The sequence below is a fragment of the Drosophila erecta genome, unplaced genomic scaffold, assembly GCF_003286155.1.
Source record: "Drosophila erecta strain 14021-0224.00,06,07 unplaced genomic scaffold, DereRS2 tig00000055-arrow-pilon, whole genome shotgun sequence".
Taxonomy (NCBI): Eukaryota; Metazoa; Arthropoda; class Insecta; order Diptera; family Drosophilidae; genus Drosophila; species Drosophila erecta.
In genome coordinates, this window is record NW_020825200.1 from 1,284,774 (window position 1) to 1,308,038 (window position 23,265).

The 23,265-nt window shown below is 49.4% G+C and overlaps 9 protein-coding genes across 14 annotated transcripts; 5 read left to right on the forward strand and 4 right to left on the reverse strand.

The window, feature by feature from the left end:
* Positions 1 to 9: 9 nt before the first annotated feature.
* LOC6542040 (vacuolar protein sorting-associated protein 29) lies at positions 10 to 950 on the forward strand. The gene has a single exon (XM_001968217.3). It carries the CDS (start codon positions 141 to 143, stop codon positions 687 to 689), a length of 549 nt encoding a protein of 182 aa, XP_001968253.1. The 5' UTR covers positions 10 to 140; the 3' UTR covers positions 690 to 950.
* On the reverse strand, positions 951 to 7,546 carry LOC6541632 (adenylyl cyclase-associated protein 1). 3 transcript variants are annotated; one of them, XM_001968218.3, is made up of 7 exons: positions 5,132 to 5,924; positions 3,801 to 4,335; positions 3,523 to 3,647; positions 2,675 to 3,029; positions 2,059 to 2,606; positions 1,471 to 1,988; positions 951 to 1,410 (listed from the first exon to the last, which is right to left on the reverse strand). In XM_001968218.3, exons 1-7 carry the CDS (start codon positions 5,358 to 5,360, stop codon positions 1,327 to 1,329), a joined length of 2,394 nt encoding a protein of 797 aa, XP_001968254.1. In that variant the 5' UTR covers positions 5,361 to 5,924; the 3' UTR covers positions 951 to 1,326. The 3 variants fall into 3 exon arrangements, with proteins under 3 accessions (XP_001968254.1, XP_015015203.1, XP_015015202.1); XM_015159717.2 differs by lacking the exons at positions 3,523 to 3,647; positions 3,801 to 4,335; positions 5,132 to 5,924 and adding an exon at positions 7,362 to 7,546; XM_015159716.2 differs by lacking the exons at positions 3,523 to 3,647; positions 3,801 to 4,335 and having other exon boundaries at positions 5,132 to 5,919.
* Positions 7,547 to 8,037: 491 nt separating this feature from the next.
* LOC6543251 (dehydrodolichyl diphosphate synthase complex subunit NUS1) lies at positions 8,038 to 9,665 on the forward strand. 2 transcript variants are annotated; one of them, XM_026978246.1, is made up of 3 exons: positions 8,038 to 8,193; positions 8,259 to 8,878; positions 9,200 to 9,665. In XM_026978246.1, the coding sequence occupies exons 2-3, from the start codon at positions 8,387 to 8,389 to the stop codon at positions 9,542 to 9,544; spliced, it is 837 nt and encodes a 278-aa protein (XP_026834047.1). In that variant the 5' UTR covers positions 8,038 to 8,193; positions 8,259 to 8,386; the 3' UTR covers positions 9,545 to 9,665. The 2 variants fall into 2 exon arrangements, with proteins under 2 accessions (XP_026834047.1, XP_015015254.1); XM_015159768.2 differs by having other exon boundaries at positions 8,278 to 8,878.
* A 54-nt stretch (positions 9,666 to 9,719) lies between these two features.
* On the reverse strand, positions 9,720 to 15,871 carry LOC6540852. 3 transcript variants are annotated; one of them, XM_026978245.1, is made up of 5 exons: positions 15,811 to 15,871; positions 12,484 to 12,612; positions 11,388 to 11,607; positions 10,714 to 11,293; positions 9,720 to 10,651 (listed from the first exon to the last, which is right to left on the reverse strand). In XM_026978245.1, exons 2-5 carry the CDS (start codon positions 12,573 to 12,575, stop codon positions 9,876 to 9,878), a joined length of 1,668 nt encoding a protein of 555 aa, XP_026834046.1. In that variant the 5' UTR covers positions 12,576 to 12,612; positions 15,811 to 15,871; the 3' UTR covers positions 9,720 to 9,875. The 3 variants fall into 3 exon arrangements, with proteins under 3 accessions (XP_026834046.1, XP_026834044.1, XP_001968256.1); XM_026978243.1 differs by lacking the exon at positions 15,811 to 15,871 and adding an exon at positions 13,228 to 13,471; XM_001968220.3 differs by lacking the exon at positions 15,811 to 15,871 and having other exon boundaries at positions 12,484 to 12,715.
* On the forward strand, positions 13,930 to 15,809 carry LOC6540942 (integrator complex subunit 14). Its single transcript, XM_001968221.3, has one exon. The coding sequence runs from the start codon at positions 14,028 to 14,030 to the stop codon at positions 15,789 to 15,791; it is 1,764 nt and encodes a 587-aa protein (XP_001968257.1). The 5' UTR covers positions 13,930 to 14,027; the 3' UTR covers positions 15,792 to 15,809.
* Positions 15,872 to 15,899: 28 nt separating the features above from the next.
* On the forward strand, positions 15,900 to 16,660 carry LOC6540834. The gene is made up of 2 exons (XM_001968222.3): positions 15,900 to 16,349; positions 16,414 to 16,660. The coding sequence occupies exons 1-2, from the start codon at positions 15,987 to 15,989 to the stop codon at positions 16,591 to 16,593; spliced, it is 543 nt and encodes a 180-aa protein (XP_001968258.1). The 5' UTR covers positions 15,900 to 15,986; the 3' UTR covers positions 16,594 to 16,660.
* Positions 16,594 to 19,394, reverse strand: LOC6541027 (phospholipase A-2-activating protein). Its single transcript, XM_001968223.3, has 4 exons — positions 19,061 to 19,394; positions 18,136 to 19,002; positions 17,447 to 18,076; positions 16,594 to 17,388 (listed from the first exon to the last, which is right to left on the reverse strand). Exons 1-4 carry the CDS (start codon positions 19,216 to 19,218, stop codon positions 16,677 to 16,679), a joined length of 2,367 nt encoding a protein of 788 aa, XP_001968259.1. The 5' UTR covers positions 19,219 to 19,394; the 3' UTR covers positions 16,594 to 16,676.
* A 228-nt stretch (positions 19,395 to 19,622) lies between these two features.
* LOC6541279 (zinc finger matrin-type protein 5) lies at positions 19,623 to 20,270 on the forward strand. The gene is made up of 3 exons (XM_001968224.3): positions 19,623 to 19,840; positions 19,898 to 20,032; positions 20,088 to 20,270. The coding sequence occupies exons 1-3, from the start codon at positions 19,669 to 19,671 to the stop codon at positions 20,234 to 20,236; spliced, it is 456 nt and encodes a 151-aa protein (XP_001968260.2). The 5' UTR covers positions 19,623 to 19,668; the 3' UTR covers positions 20,237 to 20,270.
* LOC6542953 lies at positions 20,234 to 22,496 on the reverse strand. The gene is made up of 4 exons (XM_001968225.3): positions 21,725 to 22,496; positions 21,261 to 21,514; positions 20,568 to 21,181; positions 20,234 to 20,427 (listed from the first exon to the last, which is right to left on the reverse strand). Exons 1-4 carry the CDS (start codon positions 22,331 to 22,333, stop codon positions 20,264 to 20,266), a joined length of 1,641 nt encoding a protein of 546 aa, XP_001968261.2. The 5' UTR covers positions 22,334 to 22,496; the 3' UTR covers positions 20,234 to 20,263.
* Positions 22,497 to 23,265: the final 769 nt, after the last annotated feature.

Sequence of the window (23,265 nt, forward strand, 5' to 3'; positions counted from 1 at the left end):
TTGATCGGTGAAAACAAAACGGTGTCACCACCAACCGCCTTCGATAGAGGCGGTATCGTTATCGCTGCGACCTATCGTTTGATTCGCTGGGCGTTTCACAATTTTTTTGGGAAACACAACAAAGCTCCACAAAGGACACAATGCTCGTTCTGGTACTCGGCGACCTGCACATTCCGCACCGGTGCAGCAGCCTACCGGCCAAGTTCAAGAAGCTGCTGGTGCCGGGCCGCATCCATCACATCCTGGCCACCGGAAACATCTGCACCAAGGAGTCCTACGACTACCTGAAGTCCCTGGCCAATGATGTGCACATAGTGCGCGGCGACTTCGACGAGAACCTGACGTATCCGGAGCAGAAGGTGGTCACGGTGGGCCAGTTCCGGATCGGCCTGTGCCACGGCCACCAGGTGGTTCCCCGGGGAGACCCGGAGGCACTGGCCCTCATCCAGCGGCAACTGGACGTGGACATCCTGATCACGGGGCACACGTACAAGTTCGAGGCCTACGAGCACGGGAACAAGTTCTACATCAATCCGGGATCGGCCACGGGCGCCTTCAACCCACTGGACACCAATGTGGTGCCCTCGTTCGTGCTGATGGACATCCAGAGCACCACGGTGGTCACGTACGTGTACCAACTGATCGGCGACGAGGTCAAGGTGGAGCGCATCGAGTACAAGAAGATCTAGGGTCCTAGTATTAGCCACCAAGCCATTCCCTACCAATCCCTGACCCCCTCATTCTGAGCTCGGCTTCATTAAAGAAATTGTAAATGTACGTAGCAATAAATCAAGTTCTCATTTTTTTATCTGATAAAAAATGCTAGCACCTTGTTTAAATAGAGAATAAAAGTACGATCGAATGAAAGTGAAGTTTTAGATTGTATGAATAAACGAATAGAATGTAATTCCCATTTTAGTAACATCCCCAATGGGTTGCGCGCACCGTAATCTGATAAAAAAGTTTAAATTTTATTAAATAGAATATAAAAAGGAGTTACATCTGATGATCGAGTAGAGTCCGCTCAAAAAGTTCGAATTTCGTGCTCAGTTTCTCATTACACACTCTCGATATAAATACATTGGGTTCGGTTTTGTGGCCATCGCTTTTCCATCGAAATAAATTATATAAATACTTTCCACAAGCCAGTGGACAGCAAAGTTTGGCAACATCATCATACGAAGAGTTCGATCTAAATATCTCTGAATTTCGAAAACTTTGCACTTAGATTAAATACAATTATGATTGCTGACTGGCTAATGCTTGCTCATCAGCAGATGACAGTTGGAAAAGCAACGAATTGGATGCCCGAGGAGGCGAACCGCATTAGCCGAGGCTGTCCACGCACACAGTCTTGAGGGTCTTGCCGGCAATCGTGGTCTTATACTGCTCCGGTAAAGCCAACTCGGTCTGGAAACCAAACGAATATAAATGGGTAACTGAAAAGAAGATAAGCCTTTGTGAACTCACATAATCGCCGCTGTCGTCGGGCAACAGGATGTTCATCTCGGAGGACTTGGAGTTGACGATCTCCACGCCCAGCGAGTCCTTGGACAGATACATCTGGCATCCGTCGGTCTTGTCGATCGAAACCGTCGGCACCGAGCCGAGCACCTGCATCTGCACGCTCTGGCAGTTGACGAACTCCACGGAGGCCACCACGGAGTCGAACAGCAGGGAGCACTTCTTGCAGGAATCGAAGACGATGTTGTTCACCTTGCCCTTGACGGTCAGAGTGGATCCCTCGCACCTGAACACGTACACCACGTTGTTCATCTCGGCGTTCTCCACCAGCAGACCGGTGTTGTTCTTCTGGTACTCGATGATCCACTTCTTTCCGTCACGCTCGAAAACGGGCGCCTTGGCTTGCGCTGGAGCAGCAACGGCCTTGCTGCCGCCCGATTGGGCTGGCGATTTGAACGGAGCCGGTCCAGTGCGCAGAGATGGATTTTTGTGGGTCTGCATGTCTCCAGTGACCTTCTTCAAGCCTGCGGGTTTATCAAAATATACATTTTGTTACCATGGGAGCACTTAACCATATTTGCAGCTGCTGCTCACCCTTGGTAATGTCGGCACCCTGGTTGATCTGGGCGAATAGGGCGCTGCGATCATCTCCGGCGCTGTCCAGCTTGAGGGCACTCAGATCCAGCATGGGTGGCGGTGGGGGCAGACCACCGGGTGGCGGTGGTGGCGGGGCACCTCCGGCGGGGGCCGCTCCCTTGCCGGACCACACCAAGCCCGTGGTGTGGTACTGCCGGATGTAGGCCTGCAGTTCGGTGAGCGTCTGTACCCAGCTGCGGGCCCACTCCACATGCGTGACATCCTTCTCCTTCCACTCCTTGAGCACGCGGTTCGTGTAGAACTGGCCGGCGTCGTTCATCTCCTTGACATAAGGACCCGGGGTCTTCTCCACGCACACCCAGCCCAAGGCGGGAATGCTTTCGCTGATGGCCGACAGGTGGTTGAAGAAGGGCGAGGAGCGGTGCTTCTCGCGGAAGTCCTGGATGGCGCTGATCTGCGTCGAGGTCGGCTTCAGGAGCTCCGCCTGCTTGGGCTGCGCCGGCTGGGCAATCTGAGTGGCCAGCGTCACATACTGCAGTTGGGAACTGTTCGGGGGATTGAACGATGTCATTATTCCACTTCTCCCATAGATGACTCATTCAGGCTGACTCACCCAAAGGCGCTCTTTACAAGCTCCGCATGCTGCGCCACATCGCCGCCAATTTTGGCGGAGAGGGCTAGGTATTGGCTCAGCGGACCCGCCACAATGTCCTCGAATCCGGCGACACTCATGTTGCTGCTGGGCGGCGAAAGCGGTGGAGGTGGTGTTTCTGCTTTCTCAAAAACTGGAAGAGCTTCCTCAACTTCTTCTTCTTCGGCTGGCGGGGGCGGGAGTGTGGGCGTGGGCAGTTCTATCGGCTGTGGCGCTGTTAGAGTCCGTTCCAATCGGTCGACGAGGGTCTCCAGTCGCTCGCAAATGCTCTCCAAGTGGTCTGCGGCGGCCGAGGGCTTGGCTTCCGGCTCGTTATCTGAACCAGAATGACGCGAAAGAGAGCGGAAAACGGTGAGTTCGTTTGACAATTATTTCCTATTATACAAATTATTCAAACACTGAGTTTATAAGGAAAGTAATTTAGTGAGATGATGTGTCAGCGTGATAAACCCCTGTGAATCGTGCACTCACAATATCTGACAAAAAGGCGATATAAACTAAGGCGTCTCGAGAGGAATCTCTCATCGCGAGCTTGTGGATGATGATGAACTGGTGCGCTTAATACTTATAAAGAGCTAATTCCAACGAGTGAAAGTAACAAACCACATGCAAAAACGGCAAAAGACAACGAAAAATCAAAAGAGAGAATGACTAAGTTGAACCTTTAAACAGAAACACTTGACTTGCCAACTTGTTGGCCATAAAATCTTCTTTACAGCGAAAACATGAAGTGAAAGTCAAGCATCCGTTTAAAGAACTGCTGAGATCGAAAAATACAAAAGAATCGGACTCTATCGAAGCTCGCATACCCCGCACGGCCACGCTATGCTCCACAGCCGCATGGGCGGCCCGCAGGAGCTCCGTGTAGAGACGCTGGCGCTTCAGCTCCAGCTCGTCGCGTCCCACCGGCGTGACCGGTGGCTCGATGCAGCCGCTGGACATGGAACGAGGTCAGAGGAGACGATATACTAGCAGTTCAAAGCGTGGCAGGGAATGCAGGGTCAGCCTGCTCTGGTTTCAACTAAACTGGATGGATATCTTGGGCGCAGTTGCAGTGAAACCAGAACAGGGTCTGGAGTAAGCATACATGTCGTTCAGGCGCTCGTCGTCGAACCAGGAGGGCAAGCCGTGGGCAAAGAACAGTGTTTCCGAGACGACATCCCCCTCGATGTAGGGCGCACACATGCTCTCCCGTTTGGGCGGAGGCAGGGAGTCGGAGAACACCTCGTCGTCGTCCAGCAGGGAGCCCTGATTCTGGCTGGCCAGCAGGAGCAGTGGCAGTGGATCCGGCTCGATGATCTCCGCCCGGTTGCTGATGTTCACCTTCTTCTTGATCGACTGATGTGTGGAGTTGTGCCTGGACAGGCAGCTCTTGGTGGGCGGCGGCTGTGGAGGCGGTGTGGTTGGAGTGACTGCCGCCACCACCACTTCATCCGCCTCCTCCGCCTCGCCGCTGGTCATCGAAGCAGGTGGTGCCGTGGATGTGGAAGAGTGCGTGGAGCGGGCCAGTGGCTCCGGTTCTTTGGGTGCGGGAACTGTTTTTGCGTCTGCAACTGGTACAGGTGCTGGTGCTGGACTTGCTGGTGGTGATTTGCTAGCCGCTTCAGACTGAGTTGGTTGGGCTGTGGAAGTGTTGCTTAAGATTACTCTACATGAAGCTCGAATTACACAGACGGTCATCAAGGAAAGCGCCGATACTTAAGTTGATTACTTTACTTCACTCTCTGTTCACCCTGCTTCCTGGGTTCATTACGTTCATTTATCGCATTTAAAGGACTGCATTTTCCATGATTTACTATGATGTCATGGTCACTGGTAGATTAAGTAGTTAGTTTTGATTGCTCACCTTTGATTTATCACCGTAAGCGCACAGAAATCTATAGAATCGCGGATTTTCTTGGCTATAACATATGCTTTGCCTAATTGAAAATATTTTCTAAATATTTCCTAAATCGATAGAAAAGTGACCTTCATTTGAGTTTCTATATTCGGCACGTAAGCTGTAGAACACTACTGCATACAACAAGTTCAGTTTGATGGATGAGCACGATCAAACAAAATATGTATGCAATGTCATTAGCTATTTCTCATTAATCAACTGCGAATCGGCGCAATTCCTTGATATTCGACAAACATAAAATTCACAGAAATAAACCGAAGAGAAAGCACAGTGAAGACAACTCAAAAGTAAACAGAAAAGGCCACTCGAGGCGGCTTGAAGTACTCGGCTTGAAATGAAAGGAATCAGAGGTTGTGGTCAGCTGCACTAGCAGTGCATTAGCATTGTCTGAGAATCGGCCGGATACGGGCCTTCGTTCCGGAGAGCAAACAGAAGCCGAGACAGCTGTTGAGCTCGAAAGCCGGAGAACGAGTAGTTGGGGTGGTGGGGAAATACTTAGGGTTCAGCAGCGTCAGTACCAGTGTTTGGCTGGGTGCTGGCTTCATCCTCGGGATTATCCGCTTCCAAGGGCTCCTTTTCTGGTTTCACAGGTTGTGGCTCCTCCTTCGGAGTGCCTGGCTTGCCATTCAGCTGGGCTTCTTCCGCCTTTTCGGTGGCCTGTACTCCGTTCTCCTCCTCCTCCACCGCGTTCCCTTTATCCTTCAACTTCTTGCCCGCCTTGGGGTTCGAGCGGCAGCAGGAGAACATTTTGCAGGCGGTTTGGCTGGGCTTTTCCGGTGCTCAACACTCTAGATACGAATCAAGCACATTATGTAAGTTCCGTGTTGGTCTGCGGATGCCCGTGAAGCTCAAGCGGCGGTCACAACACTGACATCACACCAAACCAAACCAAATCAAGTGAGTAGAAGCAGCAGCCATACAAGACACTCAACGGGTTTCCAAAGGACGTGGCCACTCCTTGCTCGTTGGGTGTGCGATGTGTCTATCCAGTGTATGGCCCAAATGTATTGGCACATTAAAAAGGTCCTCACAGTTGTCCGGACCTCCAACTGGGTCAAGTGACTACCGACCGAGCACAGAACCAAATGACACACAAATGCGATTACACACGGAGAACACACCCTAAACGAAGCGCACGCCCACACACTCGGATTCGATTGGGGTTCGGTCTCGATTCGATTCGTCTCGTATCCTTTCGAACTCGAAGGACTCAACAGGACTCTGTTAGCACGGACTGTTAACTGTTAACTGTGGAGTTGCTGCTTGGCTTTTGACCATTTCGGGCCAGCCACCGACTGGCAATGAAAATGTGTTTCATTAATAACCGCTTTTGGCCTGGCATGCAGGATTTCTTGCAAGCTGCGGCGATATCTTGCACTTTTGCGGCAGAGAAAGCTTACGGTCGAGGCGGAAAATGGAAAACTCTCTGAGAGAGTTGCGCAGACAGCACTCTGATTTCTTGATACCCTAGCAATGGGAACAGCTAGCCGATCCCATAGTTCTATCAGCCTTATAAGGCAGGGTTCCCAAGTCATCTCTAGTATTTGAAAAGCTTCCAAGGAAATGATGGAAGTATTATACCATTTGAACATGCACACAACTTTGAGAGCTGGACAGTAGAGAGATGCAATGAAAAAAGGGTATAAAAACGTCGACTCTGCTCGGACTCCCATATCGTTTGCTTGCCAGTTTTTGTTTTGGCCTTAGTGCAATGGGTTTATTGCACCGGCAACACCGACGTTGTTTTTGTCTTTAAGTAGCTTAAAACAAATGGCTGGCAATTAGAGTGGGAAATGCATCAGCAGCCGGTTGATTGGGGGAACTGAGGGGAAGCAGGCCGAGATTCAACTTTCGCCTGGCGATACTAGTTCTCCTTGTGGTCTTGATGCGTTTTCTGCGGCAGATGCGTTTGTTGCGTGCAGCAAGCAAAGGAGAAATGGAAAAAACTAGAAACCAAGAAGATTAAATGTCTGCAGCTGAGGAACCGTTATTCCGACTGCAAGTGTGTGTGTGTGTGAGCTCGAGTTACCGGTGGGGGGAAAATGGTAAAAGGAAAATCGCCCACCTTATAAGGCGAGGTCTTATTTTTTTCCACCGAAAAAGAGGTGAGTGGTAATCTCTGGCGATTTTCAATCGCTATTCGCTGATAATAGCGTTTTGGGCAACTTTTTGACTCATTCCCGCACAAACACAAGCAAACGGGTTTGCTCTTGCGTAAAGCACATACATATGCATATGTACAAATATAATAACTATGTGTCTGTGAGTCAGCGAAACAAAAACAAAAAATGGCCACAACAGCTGAGTAGTTACTTTTTCTTATCGGGGGTTAACAATCGCAAAGGCAGCTGCAAGGGGTTAATTTGCATACACTTGCTGGCAATTAATTAGTTTGGTTTTTATGCCGTGGAATCGGATGTGAAATCATCGTTATAAATACACCATGTAGATATAATTTTACAAACAACATGAATCACACAAAAATAGCCATCACACAGCTGTCTCTTGTCTTTTTGGCTCTCTTCACTACTATTGTTGTTGTTGTGTGTGTGTACAAACACCCACAGCCTGCAAGCACACACTCACACACACACACACAGGCAAATTCGTGCTGGCACCACCCACCCCTCCCCATTAACCGTTAATTCCACAGACACTTTTAGCCGGCGAATGGGGGAAAATAAATTGCGATAAAAAACAAAGCCCCTCTTAAACGAACGCTTTTAGCAAAAAGCAGGCCTTACTCACCTTTGATGTGGCTGATTAATTCGCAAGGATCTGCAATTGTATTCCAAGTAGAACTGATGAGAAGCTGAGTGGTGAACACCGGCGAAATGGCGAAAATAATAACTTGGCGTGGCTTTTGGTGTGACCAGACGTGCATTCGCGGAAAACGCCAAGCGAGTTAACCCTTATGTCGCCGGCAAAAATACTAAAAATTATTATCTATTTAAGACAAGCAACCTAACACTTACAAGAGCTGTTGTTTGAATGTGTAAAATAATATGTTAATGCCAGAGCTAAGTATATAAAAAAAATCCACAATTACAATGCATGAAGAGTTAGCCCTGTCGCTGGCGAGAATACTACAATTTATTATTTATTTAGGACGAACAACTTAACACTTACAAAAGCTGTTGTTTGAGTGTATAAAATAATATGCTTAGTAAAAAACTAAATCCAAAATAATATACTATGCATTTTTTATATGCATATCAAAAAATTTTATTTTGATTTCAAAGGCTTCACATCTACTAGAGTGCATCTTAAGAAATTTGCGCTATTTCCAGTTCTGTAAAATATTTTTTTGAATACTGTTCATATTTATTCTTTGATGCAGACGTTTTCCAATTAAATGTGGATTCCTTCCCAATTCGTTTACAGATATTTAAGGCGCATTTTTTATTTTATAAATTAATAGCTGCTTTAGAATTATCACATGTTCGCTTGGTATTTGGCGGACTCCGGCGCCTGGTCACACTTAAGAACACGTATTGGCATTATTCTTGCGAAGTTCATCGCTTAAAACTTGATTACGCTTGGATAACAAGATGCACCAGCGTCCCAAGTGACTGAACAGGTAGCGAAGTGACCCTGGATGAGCGTGGCTGGGCAGCCGGCACCTTTGGAAAGCCCTAATCGCAGGTCCGCCACCCATTTACAGGTTATGTCCGCTTGTGTACACTGCGACGGGGAACCGAAGAAGCAACAGGAGCGGATTCCTCACAGAAGACACCACCGCTGGTCGAGGAACCGGCCCTGACAAGCGCAACATGATCGAGGTGCTGTGCCTGCTGCTCGGCAGGATACTGCTTCTCCTGGTTACCGGCTACGAACTGATGTGGCGGCTCGGAGAGCGGCTGAATGCACTGTACGTCCGGTCATATGACCTTTGGCGCAGCAAAACGGCACGTGAGGTGCACGAGAGGCGCGTGCTCGCCGACTGCCGTTCCCAGTTGACCAAGACGCCGCAGCATCTGGTCCTGGTTATCTCCCCCGTGGATACCGGCGTGGATGCGGTGCTCCTGAGCAGGATCTTCGACTTTGCCCTGGACGTGGGCATCAAGCACGTCAGCCTGTACGACAGGCGCACGAAAGGCAGAGGCTATGTGGACATGGCCGATCTCTGTCGGTCCACCAGCGGGGACACGCGCAGCTGCTTAAAGTGGCCACCCGGTCCCATTCCCAGCAAACTGGAGAACCAGCCCAAAAACGGACAAAAGTCAAATGGTTATGTGAACGGTTCACATTCCCCTGAACTGCAGGTGAGTGGCCGCGTCTGATAAGCCGTGATTATCAATGGACTTTAGAACTATGTTCGATATACCCTTACAAACTACTTACTACGCTTTTATTGTAAATTGTTGAATGTTATATTTCATCGAGATATACTTTAGTTTCATCATAGACGTGAATATTTCATAAGCCAAACATTTATTACAAAGCATTTTCGAGCTGACAACCACTTTTAATCATCATTTGTATCCATTGACAACTTTGTAAGGGTATATCAACGTAATCGATTCCCGGAACTAGTCGTTGTCTTATCAAGTTCTAATTGACTTTTCGGCTTCCCCGTCTTTCAGCTACATCAAATCAGCGCCTCCGACGGACATGCCCTGATCGCCGACGTCTGCCGGGAGTTGTACGAAGGCAGGGAGACGGAATTGGTGCAGAGTCTACTCAAGCAAAAGCGCGAAGCGCTGACGGAGCAGATCAGCGACATGCTGAGCAAGCGACTCGGGTTCGAGGCCCCGGAGCCGGAGCTGGGCATCGTGTTCGCCCGGCAGACGTGCACCTACGGCCTGCTGCCCTGGCACGCGCGCTTCACCGAGTTCCACACGCATCCCAGCGGACGCCACTTCGACGTGGAGACGTTCGCCAGCATCCTGTGCAAGTACTCGCGATGCGAGCAGCGGTGGGGCACGTAGGCGCATCATTCGAATGGGAAAACCCACGACACCCTTATATTAACTAGTTACCTTAACATTATGTAAATTATCGCCAGGAATTCCTTTTAGTTCGTAAGAGTAAACCGCAAAGTGTATTGTTCGCATGCCAGTGTTTTCGGGCAGGATTTGCCGTTTGGGCAAACAGCATTTCGTATCTTGTACATAATATTCGATCTTTATTGAACGACGTTTTGCAGTGCTTCAGCGTAAGGCGCAACGAGATGAGTATATGTAAGTGGGCAGACTTAAGCGCTAAGGTTAGAAGTATTGTATTGGTTTCTGTTCAAATTCCATCTCCGCCGCTCCCGCTCTACTCCCTGCCGGGCTCAGCGTGGCGCTTGGACAGAAGATTGACGTCGGTCAGATACTTGTTCTTGTCGATGTTGTGTGGCCCCGGACCCGTGGGCATCCGCTCGTGGAGGCCGTGGAAGGAGTTGCGCAGATCCTCGAGGGAGTCGGCCAGACCCTTCTTGATGTTGGCGAACTCGGTGGACATGAGCGACAGCTTGCCGAGCAAAAAGTTGAGGTTCTCGTCCATGTCGATCATGTGCTTCTTGGTCTCCTCCACGCGGCTGCCGAGTCCCATCATCGTGATGAGCGTGCTGTTGTTGTATCCATCGGAGGCGACCTGGATATCTCCGAGCATCAACCTGCTCTGGCTGATCTCGCCGGCCATGATCTCAATGCGGTGCCACACCTGGTTCAGTTCCGTTTCCAGCAGTCCGCTGATGTTCTTGTTCGCCTCCTGCTGGATGCCCACCACCGCTCCGTCCAGCGATGAGAAGCGCTCCTTTAGCAGCTCCTTCAGCGTGGCCATCTCCTCCGCCAGCAACTTGCCCACCCGCTGCACCACGTTCAGTGTGCCGAAGTCCACCTTGCGCTGTGTGTCCAGCACGAGTTCCGAGTTGGTCATCATTATGTTGCTGAACTTGTCGAGTGCCTCCAGTCCCTCGTTCAGCTTGGCATTGCTCTCGTTCGTCGCGGCGAAGTGCTTGTTGAGGATGCCCACGTCCGCGGAGAGCTGACGAACGTCCGCCTGGATGCTGGCCTCCGCCTGCTGCAGTCGCTCCTTGGTCTCCGTCGCAGCTATAGAACAGGGAAAGAGCAAGTGGAAGTGGACCCGCAATTAAGATGACTTGTGCACCCACCTGATTTCTGAACGACCGCGGACTCGCTCTTCAGCTGCGCCAGGGCATTCAGGGTATCGTTGTTCAGTTCCTGGATGTAGACGCGATCCTTCTCGCTGAGGCCAAGCGGAGCAGCTGGACGCTGCACAGTCTCGCCCAGCTCGGCCACCTTGCCGTCCAGCGCAGTGAGACGCTCCAAGAGTTGGGCCTCGAACTCAGCGTTCTTTGGAGGAGCGGCGGTGATCACGCTGGCCGCGTGTTCCTGCAGCTTGGCGTCGATCTGGGCCAGCAGCTCCGGTGCCTTGGGCAGAGCCTCGACGGTCTTCTGGGTCTGGTCGGCTGCCTTCTGGCTGCTCTCCTTCAGGGAGGCCACACTGGCCGACAGCTTCTGGATCTCTTCGAGCAGCTTTGCGTTGAGGCGCTTCTGATCCTCTAGGAACTCCTTGGGAATGGCGGGGGCGGCGGGCGCGGCCGTAGGAGCGATCAGGTTGGCACTGACCGGCGGTCTCTTGAAGCACTCGTCGTTCTCCCGCATCCACTTGAACATGTGCTCCGTGGCCTGGCTGAAGCGGTCCGACTGCGTGTTGTACTTCTCCTCTTGCTGGAGATCGGATCAGTTTAAGTGAATTGTGCAATGGATCATGCATCCTAGTATATGTAATGTATGGTATATTCCCTCTTTATCGCTGGCTTACCGTGATCAGCATGGTCTCTATCTGGCTGACCCGCTCGTCCAGGCGCCCGAAGATGCCATTGATGGGCTCCAGGCTCTTCTGGCCCTTCTGGATGGACTGCAGCGCCTTCTTGAGCAGCTCGCCCAGGGCACGCTCGCGATGCTCGTGCCGCTCCAGCTTATTGTCCAGCTGGTTGTAGGAGTAGATCAGCGACTGTATGGTTCCGCTCAGCATATCGTTGCTGCAAAGGAGTGGGGTTTAGGGAAGTGCCTTAAAATTAGCCTCGCTCCGGACCATTAATCATCGGATCATCGGAGTGGGGGAGAGCAGATGGAAGCGGGACCACCACCATGATGGCGCTTCTATAAATATTGAGGGCTGCGTTCGGGCGTGGGATAAGTGATCTCAGGGTCAGGAACCCTCCATTCCGCAAGCTGTTTGCTTGAACTGCATTGATGCCGATGGTTATAGCATGGCTATGTGCGCAAGTGGAGGGCAAACATGGAACACATGCCCATTTGCGTTGAGCACTCCCCCAGCACTTGCCAGCCAGAGTCCCAAAATAAACAAACAAATAGGCGCAGCGCCAACATCTTGGCTCCCTTTGAAGAGTGGAGCCTTTGAAGGAGTGGGGTTGCACCCATACTCCACATCCCACATCCCACAACTACGATGCACATATGCGGCGGCCCCAGGCGCCGACAACTGCTCTTAGTTTGAAGTCTGGCACAGTGGAGGGCATTATGGGATGGCTAGGGAACCAGAACCACTCCGGACCGAAGTGCTAGGCAATGTGTGACATGTGTCAAGACCATAAAATCGGGGAGCCAGAAGTTGTGGTTCCTTGAATCCCCGTTTTGGGGGCGGGGATGCAGATCGCCCTGCTAAGAGATGCTAACGCAGATGCATTCTTTTTAGGAGCTCACCACTTGAAGTGGCATAATTGGATTCCATAAACTGAAGATCTGAGTGAGATCTGAGCTTCAGTGGAAGTTTCCGTAATGAAGATCAGATGGAGTATGGGTATTAAGTGGTTTTGGGGAAGGGTTCCACTATGATTTTGCACGGGAAGCGTATATAAGAAGCTCTAATTAGAAAGTAGTTGCAATTTACTCACGAGACCAGTCCAGCGGCGATGGGTGGTTGCCATTGGGTGACCGCAACTAGAGCTAGGAACACTAATTGGAGAGGGCGACTTCCTGCGGCCATCGTGGGTGTTGATTGGGATGCGAGTCCACTGCGTGACCTGTGGAAATCGAACGGAAATGGGAGATTGAGGATGGGTCGCAATGGCGCCTCCGTTCGCTACAAGTGCATTGTGGATAGTGGATGCGAATACTTCCTGTGGAACTGCATCGGAGAATGTTTATCGCTAGCGACTATGGGGTAAACAAATGTAGGCTAATTTATGTGCAATATTTATGGGGGCGCAAACAAATAATAAAGAAATGCCACTGATTCGCAGCTGAAACAACGGCAAACAAAGCGGATTGGTTCCTTGTCCGGCTAGACCTCGCTAAAAATATGTACATACTTGCATGCATATAGAGCGATATTCTTCTTGTGGCGATAAACAAATGACGCGAAAATAACCACTGGACACTGCATGTGCCAGATTCTCCTCCAAAGGGAGAGGAAGTGGTGCATTCAGGGAATGGGGTCAGCTATAAGCGAGTGAATTTACGAGGCGAATTAAAATAACAATAAGACCACCGTGAATGGGTAGGAATTGCAATTTCCCTCGAGATTAATAGGTTGTAGGTTGAATATGTTCGCGGCGATAAGGATTGGGTTAGGGGTTGACGAATTGTGATTTCGCTTGCAAATTAAACATTAGGCCGAGGAAATACCAGAAGCTCACCAGAAGCTGGGTCAAATCGAATAACTCAAGTTCGAAGAGTAGTCTCAGTCGTGCACACACTTGGATCACTTGGGTCGGAAGTTGGAGGAGCACCACCACTGGACGTCCTAACAGCTCGAGTTGCGATCGAGGAATGATGCTGGGTCTGCCGACTTTTCCGGAGCAGCTGTGGATCCGTGCTGCTCCCCGATAGTGGATCTTCTCTCTGCTCTCAGCTGCTACTGCGATGAGTAATTAAAACTGGGAGATGATGAGATGAGTTCCCGCATGGAGTCAAGTCGGGGTGGCAACGAATCAAAATTCAATTTATTCTAATACAAAAGCATAGAGCACAATGCAAACAAATGATATGGGCGGCGAAATCCAAGGCAATTAAAAGATAGCATCCCAAATCGATTGGCTGAGATGCTTATTTGTCCCAATATAATCTAATTCTGCGGGAGGCGATTCCGGGAAATTTTATTAAAAAAGTAAATAAATCGATTGAGCATTTTGTTTACTTGTGGTCACAGAAGAGTATTCAGTTGTATAAGTTCGCTCAATGAGTAATTTGATTCATAACCATCAAGATTGTTTTTAATCAAGAGTTGGCAGTTACAGACTTGACAGACTTTAACCTTTAAATATTTGAATTTCGGCTTGGCGCCAAATCATGGACAAAAACATTCACCTGGACAAGAAACCGTTAGTCGCGTCGCTGCGAATGGCATTTCAGCTGGAGCAGAAGAAGAAGATTCATAAATAACTAAAACTGGCGAAAACATAAATACCGCGCTAAATCAATTTAATTAAGCTACAAAATGCCCACTTTAATAGCGCTGGATGCATCGCTATCAATGCTGCGTCCCGTTCCGGGAAGAAACGAGCACACCTACCAGTCGCTGGCCACCAAGGGCATCCAGCATCTGCTGGACAATTTCACGGCGGCCGGCAAAATGGAGCACGTTGCTCTGCTTTCCTACTCCACAACGGCGGAACTGAAGGTGGACTTCACCAGGGACTACGACCAGGTGCGGCAGGCGGTTAAAAAGGTGGAGCCCGTGGACAAGGCGTGCCTGATGAGCATGCTCAAGGCGGCAGTGTCCATAATGTCGCCGTGGGGCAACCAGAACATCCTGCAGGTGGTGATCTTCACGGACTGCGGGCTCGGCTTTGGCAACACCTCGATCACGGGCTTCCTGGAGGCCTACACTGGCAAGGAGTCGGAGCCGGAGTTCAGCTTCCTGAAGACCCTGGCCAACTACAACCTGAACTTCATCTGCCTGGGCCTGCACGGCGATCACTACTTCACCAGGGGTTTGGCGGTGTACCAGCAGATGCTGGACAAGGTCTCCCTAAAGGGCCAGCTCTTCATGACAAAGCCCGCCAAGAGCAGCGATGCAGTCGAGGGAAATTCCAATCCCAACCCGAACCCCAGCCACAAAAGCGAACTGGGACGCACTACGGTCTTCGAACTAATTGAACGTCTCTGCGAGGCCAGCTACAAGAGTTCAGAGGTGACCCTAAAGTGCTGCAGTTACTTCCGCATGGAGGCACCTGTTTTGCTTTGGCCACCGACTGCTCCGTATGAGCAAAAGTCCCACATCTTCGGCCGAGAACCCACAATTCGCCACACAGACCAACATATTGACGTGTGTGGCTTCCTGGGCCTTTCAGACATTGGATCACCAGCCACCCTGAGTCGTCACTGGGTGCTTCCCAAAGTGGAGCGGGAGAAGAGCGGCGGCAGTCGACGATCCGGAAGTCTGATTGCAGCGGCCAAGCCACCGAAACTCAATCTGGATACCAGCAATCCCAACTACGAGCTGGAGAAGCTGGAAGCCGATATCAAAGAGTTTTACGCCAAGGATTCAAAAGACACGGAAGAAAGTGGCGACGACGATGTGACCATTGTTTTGAAACCAGGCCCACAGACTGAACAGCAAAAAGAAAACCTATGCGTCCTCCTTCACGGTGCCCTCAAAATGGAGAACATGGCCGCTCTGGTTAGGGTGGGCGATAAGTGGTACGGATTCATATATGCATTCACCGACAGCAAGAAGAAGTCAAACCTGATGCTTAACATACTGCCACCCGGCACGAATGTGATTCCCTGGCTGGGAGATCTGGAGTTGTTGGGATTCCCCGAGGACCTGGCCCCCGGAGAGACAGCCAGCTTTCCGGTGCGTGCCGACCGGAGATCCTATTCCCAGAGCAGTGTGGTGTGGATACGACAGGCCAGCCTGCAGTCCGATGTCCAGAAGGTGCTGCGGCACGCCAAGAAGATGCCCGACAAGACGCAGCATTTCTACAAGGAGCTCAATCGGATTCGCCGGGCTGCCTTGGCGCTGGGATTCGTAGAGCTGCTCGAGGCACTGGCCATGCTGCTGGAGAAGGAGTGCGCCCATCTCAGCCTGAATGGAGCCAGCAACGAGTGCACCCTGCAGCTGCAGCACGCGGCCACGGAGCTGCGAAAGACCTCGAACAGGGATATCAAGTCCGTGATTATGCCGCTGCAGAAAGTGGGTGCATCGGATGCGGGCAGCACGGCTGGCACGGCTCCTGCTCCTGCATACATGTATTAAACACTTATTATGACCTTACTTTAAGACTGTGTTTGTTTTGTGTTAAGATTTACATTTACATCTTTAGGAAATACAGTTTTCTACTAAATCTAACGGTTTTCTGTGTCTACGATTTTGCACTTTACAGCACTAGCGGCTTTGCGTTATCGTTATCGATGACAGAACCAAATATTCTTGGCCGTAAAAATAATAACAATGGGAAGTCCAGAATTACCCTCAGATCCTGGTCAAGAGGGGCTGCCAACGCCACCGGTTGAGCATCCACGAGGAGGAGTGGAGAGCGAGGATGACGACGATTTGGATGCTTACGATGGCTACCAGCCACTCGCCTTGGACGAGGAGAACGACGCAGCGGATGTTGTGGAGGTTTCCAGGGATCCGGAGACCCCGTCTGCGGATAACGACGACGATATTGACCTGATGACTGCCCCAGTCACCCATGGTGACCCCAACATGCCTCCCATTGAGCCCGCTGACGTGGAAATCGAAAGACAAGTCTGGAGTGAGCCAAGACCCAGGGAACTCCAAATGGATCTTGATAAAGCACGAACAGAACAGGTAAGACGCACATTCCTATTTGCAATTCCGAGATATTCTTGTAATTTCCATCCCGACACTCCAGATCCTCAAAGCCATGTCCACGATAACGTTGCCCAACATCACAGTGCCGGATTGGGCGAGAGGAGTGCCCGAGGAGCGTTGGAAGCACGAGCTGCTGGAGCGGATTAACAACCGACACCATCCTCCGGAACCCTCAACGTCGTCGTCGCGCGAGAGCCATCAGCATTCCAAGAAAGAATAGCGTTTGTTGTGTATATTTAGAAAAAAAGTTCTCCAATATATGTATAATTTAGAATGATCATAAGAAATTGGTTCACGGAGATCCTAGAACGCAGCCAGCAAGGCCTGGCCAACAGAATTTACCTTGCTGAAGTTTTCGCCCTGCGGAGTGTTGGTGAGTTCCCTCAGCTTGTCCATCACATAGTCCACGGACACCACCTGGGCAATGGTCTCCTGGCCGCACGAAGTGGTGGTCAGGTTGCCGATGGCCTGCATGGAACGGTAGCACGCCTCCAAGTCCTTGGCCCACTTGAGCAGCTCCACCACACCGGAGGTAACCATATGACACACCTCAGACTTCGCCACATTCAATGTCTGCGAGATCGTGAGGTTCAAATAGAAGGTGGCCACGGCAATTTGCAAATTGGCAGTGCCCGCCTTGATGGTTCCCACGAGGTCGATGATCTCCGGCAGACGGGACATCACATGCTGCCGGCCGGTCGCGTGGCTCAGGCTGTTTGTCAGGCAGCGCACCACCATTAGCTGGTTGGCTGCCGATCCGGTCAATTGGGGTATGACGGTCCCCAGGAAATTGTGGCTGTTGTTCAGAACAACGAAAATAGGTTCATTGCGCACGGCCAGGCGAAGGATGTCCAGCACGGGGAACTGAAAGGACGCTGGCCACTTCAGCAGCAGATTGAGGGCTTCAAGGGAAGTCAGATCGAGTTCTGGCGATTGATCAGTGAATTTGATCACGGCCAACAGGACTTCATCACCCACTCTACCATCAACGAGCCCTAGCTTGCTATTGAACTCCCTGCCAAAAAGAAGGAGGGATTAGTACACCTCAAGCTTAGGAGAATATCTCAACGCACATCATTTTCTCTAGCACCTTCTTCGCATCACAAGTGTCGAAGGTGCGGTAGCTTCTCACGGGGAAGTGTTTGTCTCCAGATCGCACAAAGTTCACATCCACCTGCGACTGCGCATTGCTACTTGCTGTGGAGTAACTCGACGCTCCAGTGAAGGGATCCACATTGCCGCCACTCCTCACATTGGTGTTGCTCGATCCAGGAACGTAGCGGGAGCCACCAGTAAATGGATCCCTATAGCCAGCTGGCGCCTGCTCCATAGGCACAGACCCACTATTCGAGTTCTTCACAATAAAGTTGGCCACCTGGTCGAGGTAGGCCTGTGGCAGGTTATTGCGATGGATGAAGGTCTGGGCCACCTGCCAGGGATCCTCGCCGCGGTTGTAGGGCAACTTGATGGGCGGCTCCGTGTCGGAGATATCCACGTTGAACACAAAGTCGTACTCCTTGCCCTCGTGTAGTTTCTTGCCGGAGCTCGACTGCGTGCCCCCAGAGGCGCCCATCACATCGCCAACAAGATTCCAGTTACCCAGCGTCCAGCTGTAGCACTTTACGGAACCATCGGCATGACGCACCATCTTCGTTTGACCCTCGCGGGTTCCATTGGACAGGAGGGCCTCCGGACCTGGAAGACTGAAAAAGGATAACCATTTTTTTGTTATTTCTGTTACCAAGATTAACTTGTAGCTTACTCAGTTTTCTTGACGCCTCCAATCTCCTCGTTAATCTGGGACTTCCTGGTTGCCACACCCAAGTCAAAGGCTTTAAGGATTCCTTCGTTTGCTTGCCGAGCAGGAACGTGGCTGAATACCCTCACCACACCATCGCTACAGCCGGTGACAATGTCCCCGTTTTTTAGGCAGGCTACAGACCACACTGAAATGCCGGGATGTATGATGGGTGCTCCAAGCTCGTCGCCGGTAATCACATTCCACATGCGCAACGTACTGTCTTCGCCGCAGGAAACCACCACTTGGTCGCCGAGAGTCCGATTTTGGGCCATGGAGTAGATGTAGTTGGTGTGCCCGCTCATTTCACGGACGCACTCGCCATCCTCGTTCCAAAACCGTAGAACAGCGTCATTTCCGCAGGAGAGCAGAGTATTCGCATCTAGTCCCATGACACCCCTCACACAATCCGTGTGCCCCTTGAGCAGGCGCAGCTTCTCGCCCTCAGCGTTCCAGTAGTAGATGTTCTTGTCCGCACCGCCGGTCACATACTTGTGCTGCTCCTTCAAGGTGGCCACCGCCCAAACTGCCGCCTCGTGTCCCTCTAAAGCTATGAAGGACACATCACCGGCCTCGCTGATGGTCCATACCCGAGCGGTCTTGTCCCAGCTGCCGCTGATGAGACTCCGTGGCTGCAATCCTTCCGAGAGAGCACACACCGTGGACCCATGACCCTTGAGGGTAAGCAAGGGCACAAAGTCGTCCTGCTTGTAGATGCAGATGGTGGCGTCGTTGCTGGCCGTGCAGATCCACTGCTCCGACTCCAGGAAGTAGATGTACGAGATGAAGTTCTTGTGGTCCTGCAGAGTAAGGCTCTCAAAGTACTCGTTCCTAGGAGGACCGAAGGCAGCTTTAGGGTATTCATAGCGACTAGGCCCAGCCAACTCACCCACTGGGCTTCCAGACTTTGGTGCTCTTGTCCCTCGAACCGGACAGAATAGTCTGGCCACCTTCCGGAGTCGCAGGTCCCACAGCCACCGCCCGCACATCCATGCTGTGGCCCAGGAGCTCGCAGCTCAGCTTGTAGTCGTCCAACGATGGCTCCATGTTTGGTGTCCTGGTCTTCCCGTTATCGCGTTCCAGCAGCTCTGCTCAAAAATGTTACTTTGTTTGCCGGCTATCAGCGATTTTGCCATACGGTGCGAAAAAATCTGCACACTCAGATAGTGGTGAACCGGTCCTATCGGCTTGAGGTCAATAAACGATAGTTTCTGAATATGTTATTATATATTTTGTCTTGCATTTAAAAATACAACGTATTGCTGGGTTTTAAAAGTATATTTATTTATGTCAGCATGCGGAATATTTAATTTTCTTCTTCATTTTAGATTCATTTTTTAAATAGGTAAAATGAAGAAAATTATGTAGTCATTATAATATATTTTTATATTCTGTTAATCTACGATATACCAAGAAATAATAATTCAGATAGTGTTGGTAAACTTATCGATATTCAAGAAAACTATCGAGAACGGCTTGATCCCATTTGCCTTCTCTATGCTTAAAAGTAATGAATTGTTTTGTTTACATTTAAAAGTAATGGGTGGAAAAAGTTATTATTGCGACTACTGCTGCTGCTTTATGAAAAACGATCTGAATGTGAGGAAATTGCACAATGATGGCATTTCACACACAATCGCCAAGACCAATTATATGAAGCGTTACGAGAGTAAGCTATTTGGTTCAAGATATGCTACAAAAACCTTAATTTTTTTTTAAATTTTAGGTCCCAAAAAAATTTTGACTGAAGAGCGCCAGAAAACTCCTTGCAAACGATACTTCGGCGGCTACTGCAAGTTCGAAATGTATTGCAAGTTTACCCACTATAGTGGAAAAGAGCTACAGGAACTGGAGAAGTTAGGTGCGTGGTAAAATGCCGACCTAAAACGAAAGATTTTTCAATTTGAACCTTTCAGTTCTCGCTAAGAGGACGAATTCCCGAAAGAAAAATAAATGCAAGAAGTGGCCATGGAAAACGCATCTACAAAAGGGTTTACCTCCTTCTTTACAATCCATTAATCCAGCAAAGCTCAAACAAACGGACTTTAAGCACAGCTGGGGCTAAATATATTTACAAAATACACAATTAATGTCAAGAATTCAATATGCTAATTACTTTCTCCATGACGCGCGCCACCTTCAGGTTAATGCGCAATGTGCGAGCGTACTCATAGTGGTACGATTTCGGGGAATGCCCGCTTAAGTTCTCTTCGTCGGGATCGGCCAAATGCGCCAGCAGGAAATAGCACAAGTGTTCTGCAAGAAAAGAGAATTCGTTGCACATTAATAACGCAGCTGTACAAACGTGAAAGGTTAGGCCTCAGTCAGACTTCTCCAATGGATTGATTGTATTCCCTTTAGAGCGTACTTGGACTAATGCTTTCACATAAACCTACCCTGCTCCCCTTCCACGGCGTAGAAAAGCGGCGGGTTTCCGCCCCTCGCCTCAGATGCATTGATAACATTCCGTTTATGTGTACGGTTCTTCAGCGACTGCTTACTCAGCTCCAGCCGTTCACAGGCACGATCATAGTACTTGGCAAAGCCCTTTTCGTCCCTCTCATTCGCATTAGCAGCCTCCTGGGTTCGCCTGTACACCGTTTCCCCCAACTCTCGGTCGTCTATAGCATCAAGGATAGCCTCGGCAACGAGGAACTGGTTATTACGCACTGCCAGGTGCAATACAGTGTAACCATCATCATTGGTTAGCAGAAGACTGTTCAAATCGATTCTACGCATCAGTAGTCTAACGGACTCGATATTTATATTGTTTATCACCGCCAGATGGAGAGCTGTATTCGAGTTCTCGTAGATGTGATGTGTCAACAAGCGAGCGTCCAGGATGAGCGATATAATTTCGGGGTCCGTGTCGTTCGTCAGCGCAAGTTCCAAACAGTCCTCGCCATCTGTGGTTAGTAGGTCATTGATGTCCAAGTTCGCGTGGCAGCACACGAATATCTGACGCTTTACGCCGCAAATATCTCCGTGCAGTAATTTCTCGTGGATGGGTCTGAAATATGTGCAAGATACATACGCATTAAAGAGATGATATCACTACGATGATCTCATTCGCGTAAATGAATACTTACAGCAATCCTTCTGCGGACATTATGTTCGACTTTTTGAATTCGTTGGCCATTATGCGTAGAATCCGCTTCTTGCTGTCTTCGTTTGTATAGTCATCCACCAGGCTGAGCTGATCCGAGTTGCAGTTTCCGCTTATATAGTCCTCTACCAGGTACTGATTCAGCTGAACCGAGCTGATCGATATATCCGACATGTTGGAGTTTCTGCGCTGAGGGGTTTCTTTTGTGCAGCGATTTCCTTCATAATTTGGGGCATGCTGTGAAAAGGTTATTTATAATTCACATTAGTTATTTAGATAAGGCTGATTTGAATGCGAGGGGCTCGAGCTAAACAGTCACAATTCTGAGTAACTTTACTGTTGGAAATTGTAGATACTTCTATCCAGGAACAGATATCTGTAATAACTTTATTCCTCTTTCATACTTGATTTTAACCCTCTATATTTTATCATAGTAATTGTACTTACATTAACCTCCTTTTTCTTCTTTTTTGTGATGACGGGTGTGAGCTGCTTCTCCTCGCGCTCCTGGAGCGCCATTTCAGCCGCTGATCGCTTGACCACCTTTGGCACGCAGGTGTTTCGCTTTCTTCCGCGCTTTTTAGGAACTTTGGTCGGTTCTAAAGTTGGTTCTAAAGGCGTGGAACTTGGACTGGCCATGTGGCTATTAGTATTCCCATTGGCTTCGGACGATTCCTCATTTATGACCGTGATATCCGACCCCGAGGTCCTGTTTTCTGTGTCCCATTCTGTTTGCGAGGAGGCGTCGACTTTTTGTACTCCACAGGAACATTGTTTATCTTGATGCGAGATAGTGATCGTATCGCTATTATTGCCCCCGTTTATCGCGTCGATTACGCGTTGGGTGAGGGCTTTATCGGGAATTCGCATGACTAGTTTGAAGATTTCCTCGTAAACAGACTTGAAGGACTTTCGCTGGATGTAGGTGTTGGCGTTCTGTGGCGCTGGTATTGATATTAAACGCAGAGAACCGACTGGCTTGGCCAACAAAAGATCCGATCCGCCTGCGACGACTGGTCGGTTGTGCAGAGTTTTCGTCAATAGCACTTTTTTCATCGTGAGCGCTGTTCGGTACACTAATAAAATAATAAGCGTCAGCTCGTTATCGAATTTGGAGGGATTTCCAAGTTTAGGACGATCTGAAATAAAATAATTTGGTTTTTCCCCACGATGCACGATGGCAAGTGCTGGCACTCGGCCGCTGCTCAACACTTTTCCTAGAGATGGGCGATAGGCTCGGTGGGCACTCTGAACTTACTAATAATTTGAACAACCAATGTGATGATTGTACGTTATAATGAGAGCGTTGTTTTCGTTTAATAATAATATACGTACTTCTTTAAAAAGTATAAAAAAAATCCCTAAACGTCGAATAGCGCATGAATCTATTTTGCGTGCACCAACACATTTATGAACATACACTTGCCAGAAAAAGTATACGTACACACTCAATGCATAACTTTGATGGCAAAAAATGTATATTTATATAAAATAAATTTAAATAAATAAATAAATAATTTATATAATAAAAATAAATGAAATCGACTTCAATATACCTGTTACTTGCAGAGTAAAATGCAGAGTAGATTCGTTGAAAAGTATGTAACAGGCAAAGAGAAGCGATTCCGACCATGTAGAGTATATATAGTCTTGATCAGGATCAATAGCCGAGTGGAACTGGTCATGTCCGTCTGTCCGCATGAACATCTCGATCTCAGGAACTAAGAAAGCTAGAATGTTGAGATTAAGCATGCAGCTTCCAGAGACATAGACGCAGCGCAAGTTCGTTTTCAAATGTTGCCCACTCTAACGCCGAAAAACCGCACAAAATTCTCACGCACACACTTTTAAATTAAACATATTAAAATTCCCAAGCAACGAACATATTTCGTCTATTCTGTGATTTTCTACATTCTGCATGCAGCGTGATAGCTTACATTAGCGTACATACATACTTAGGCTAATCGATAAGAAGCATTTAATACTGA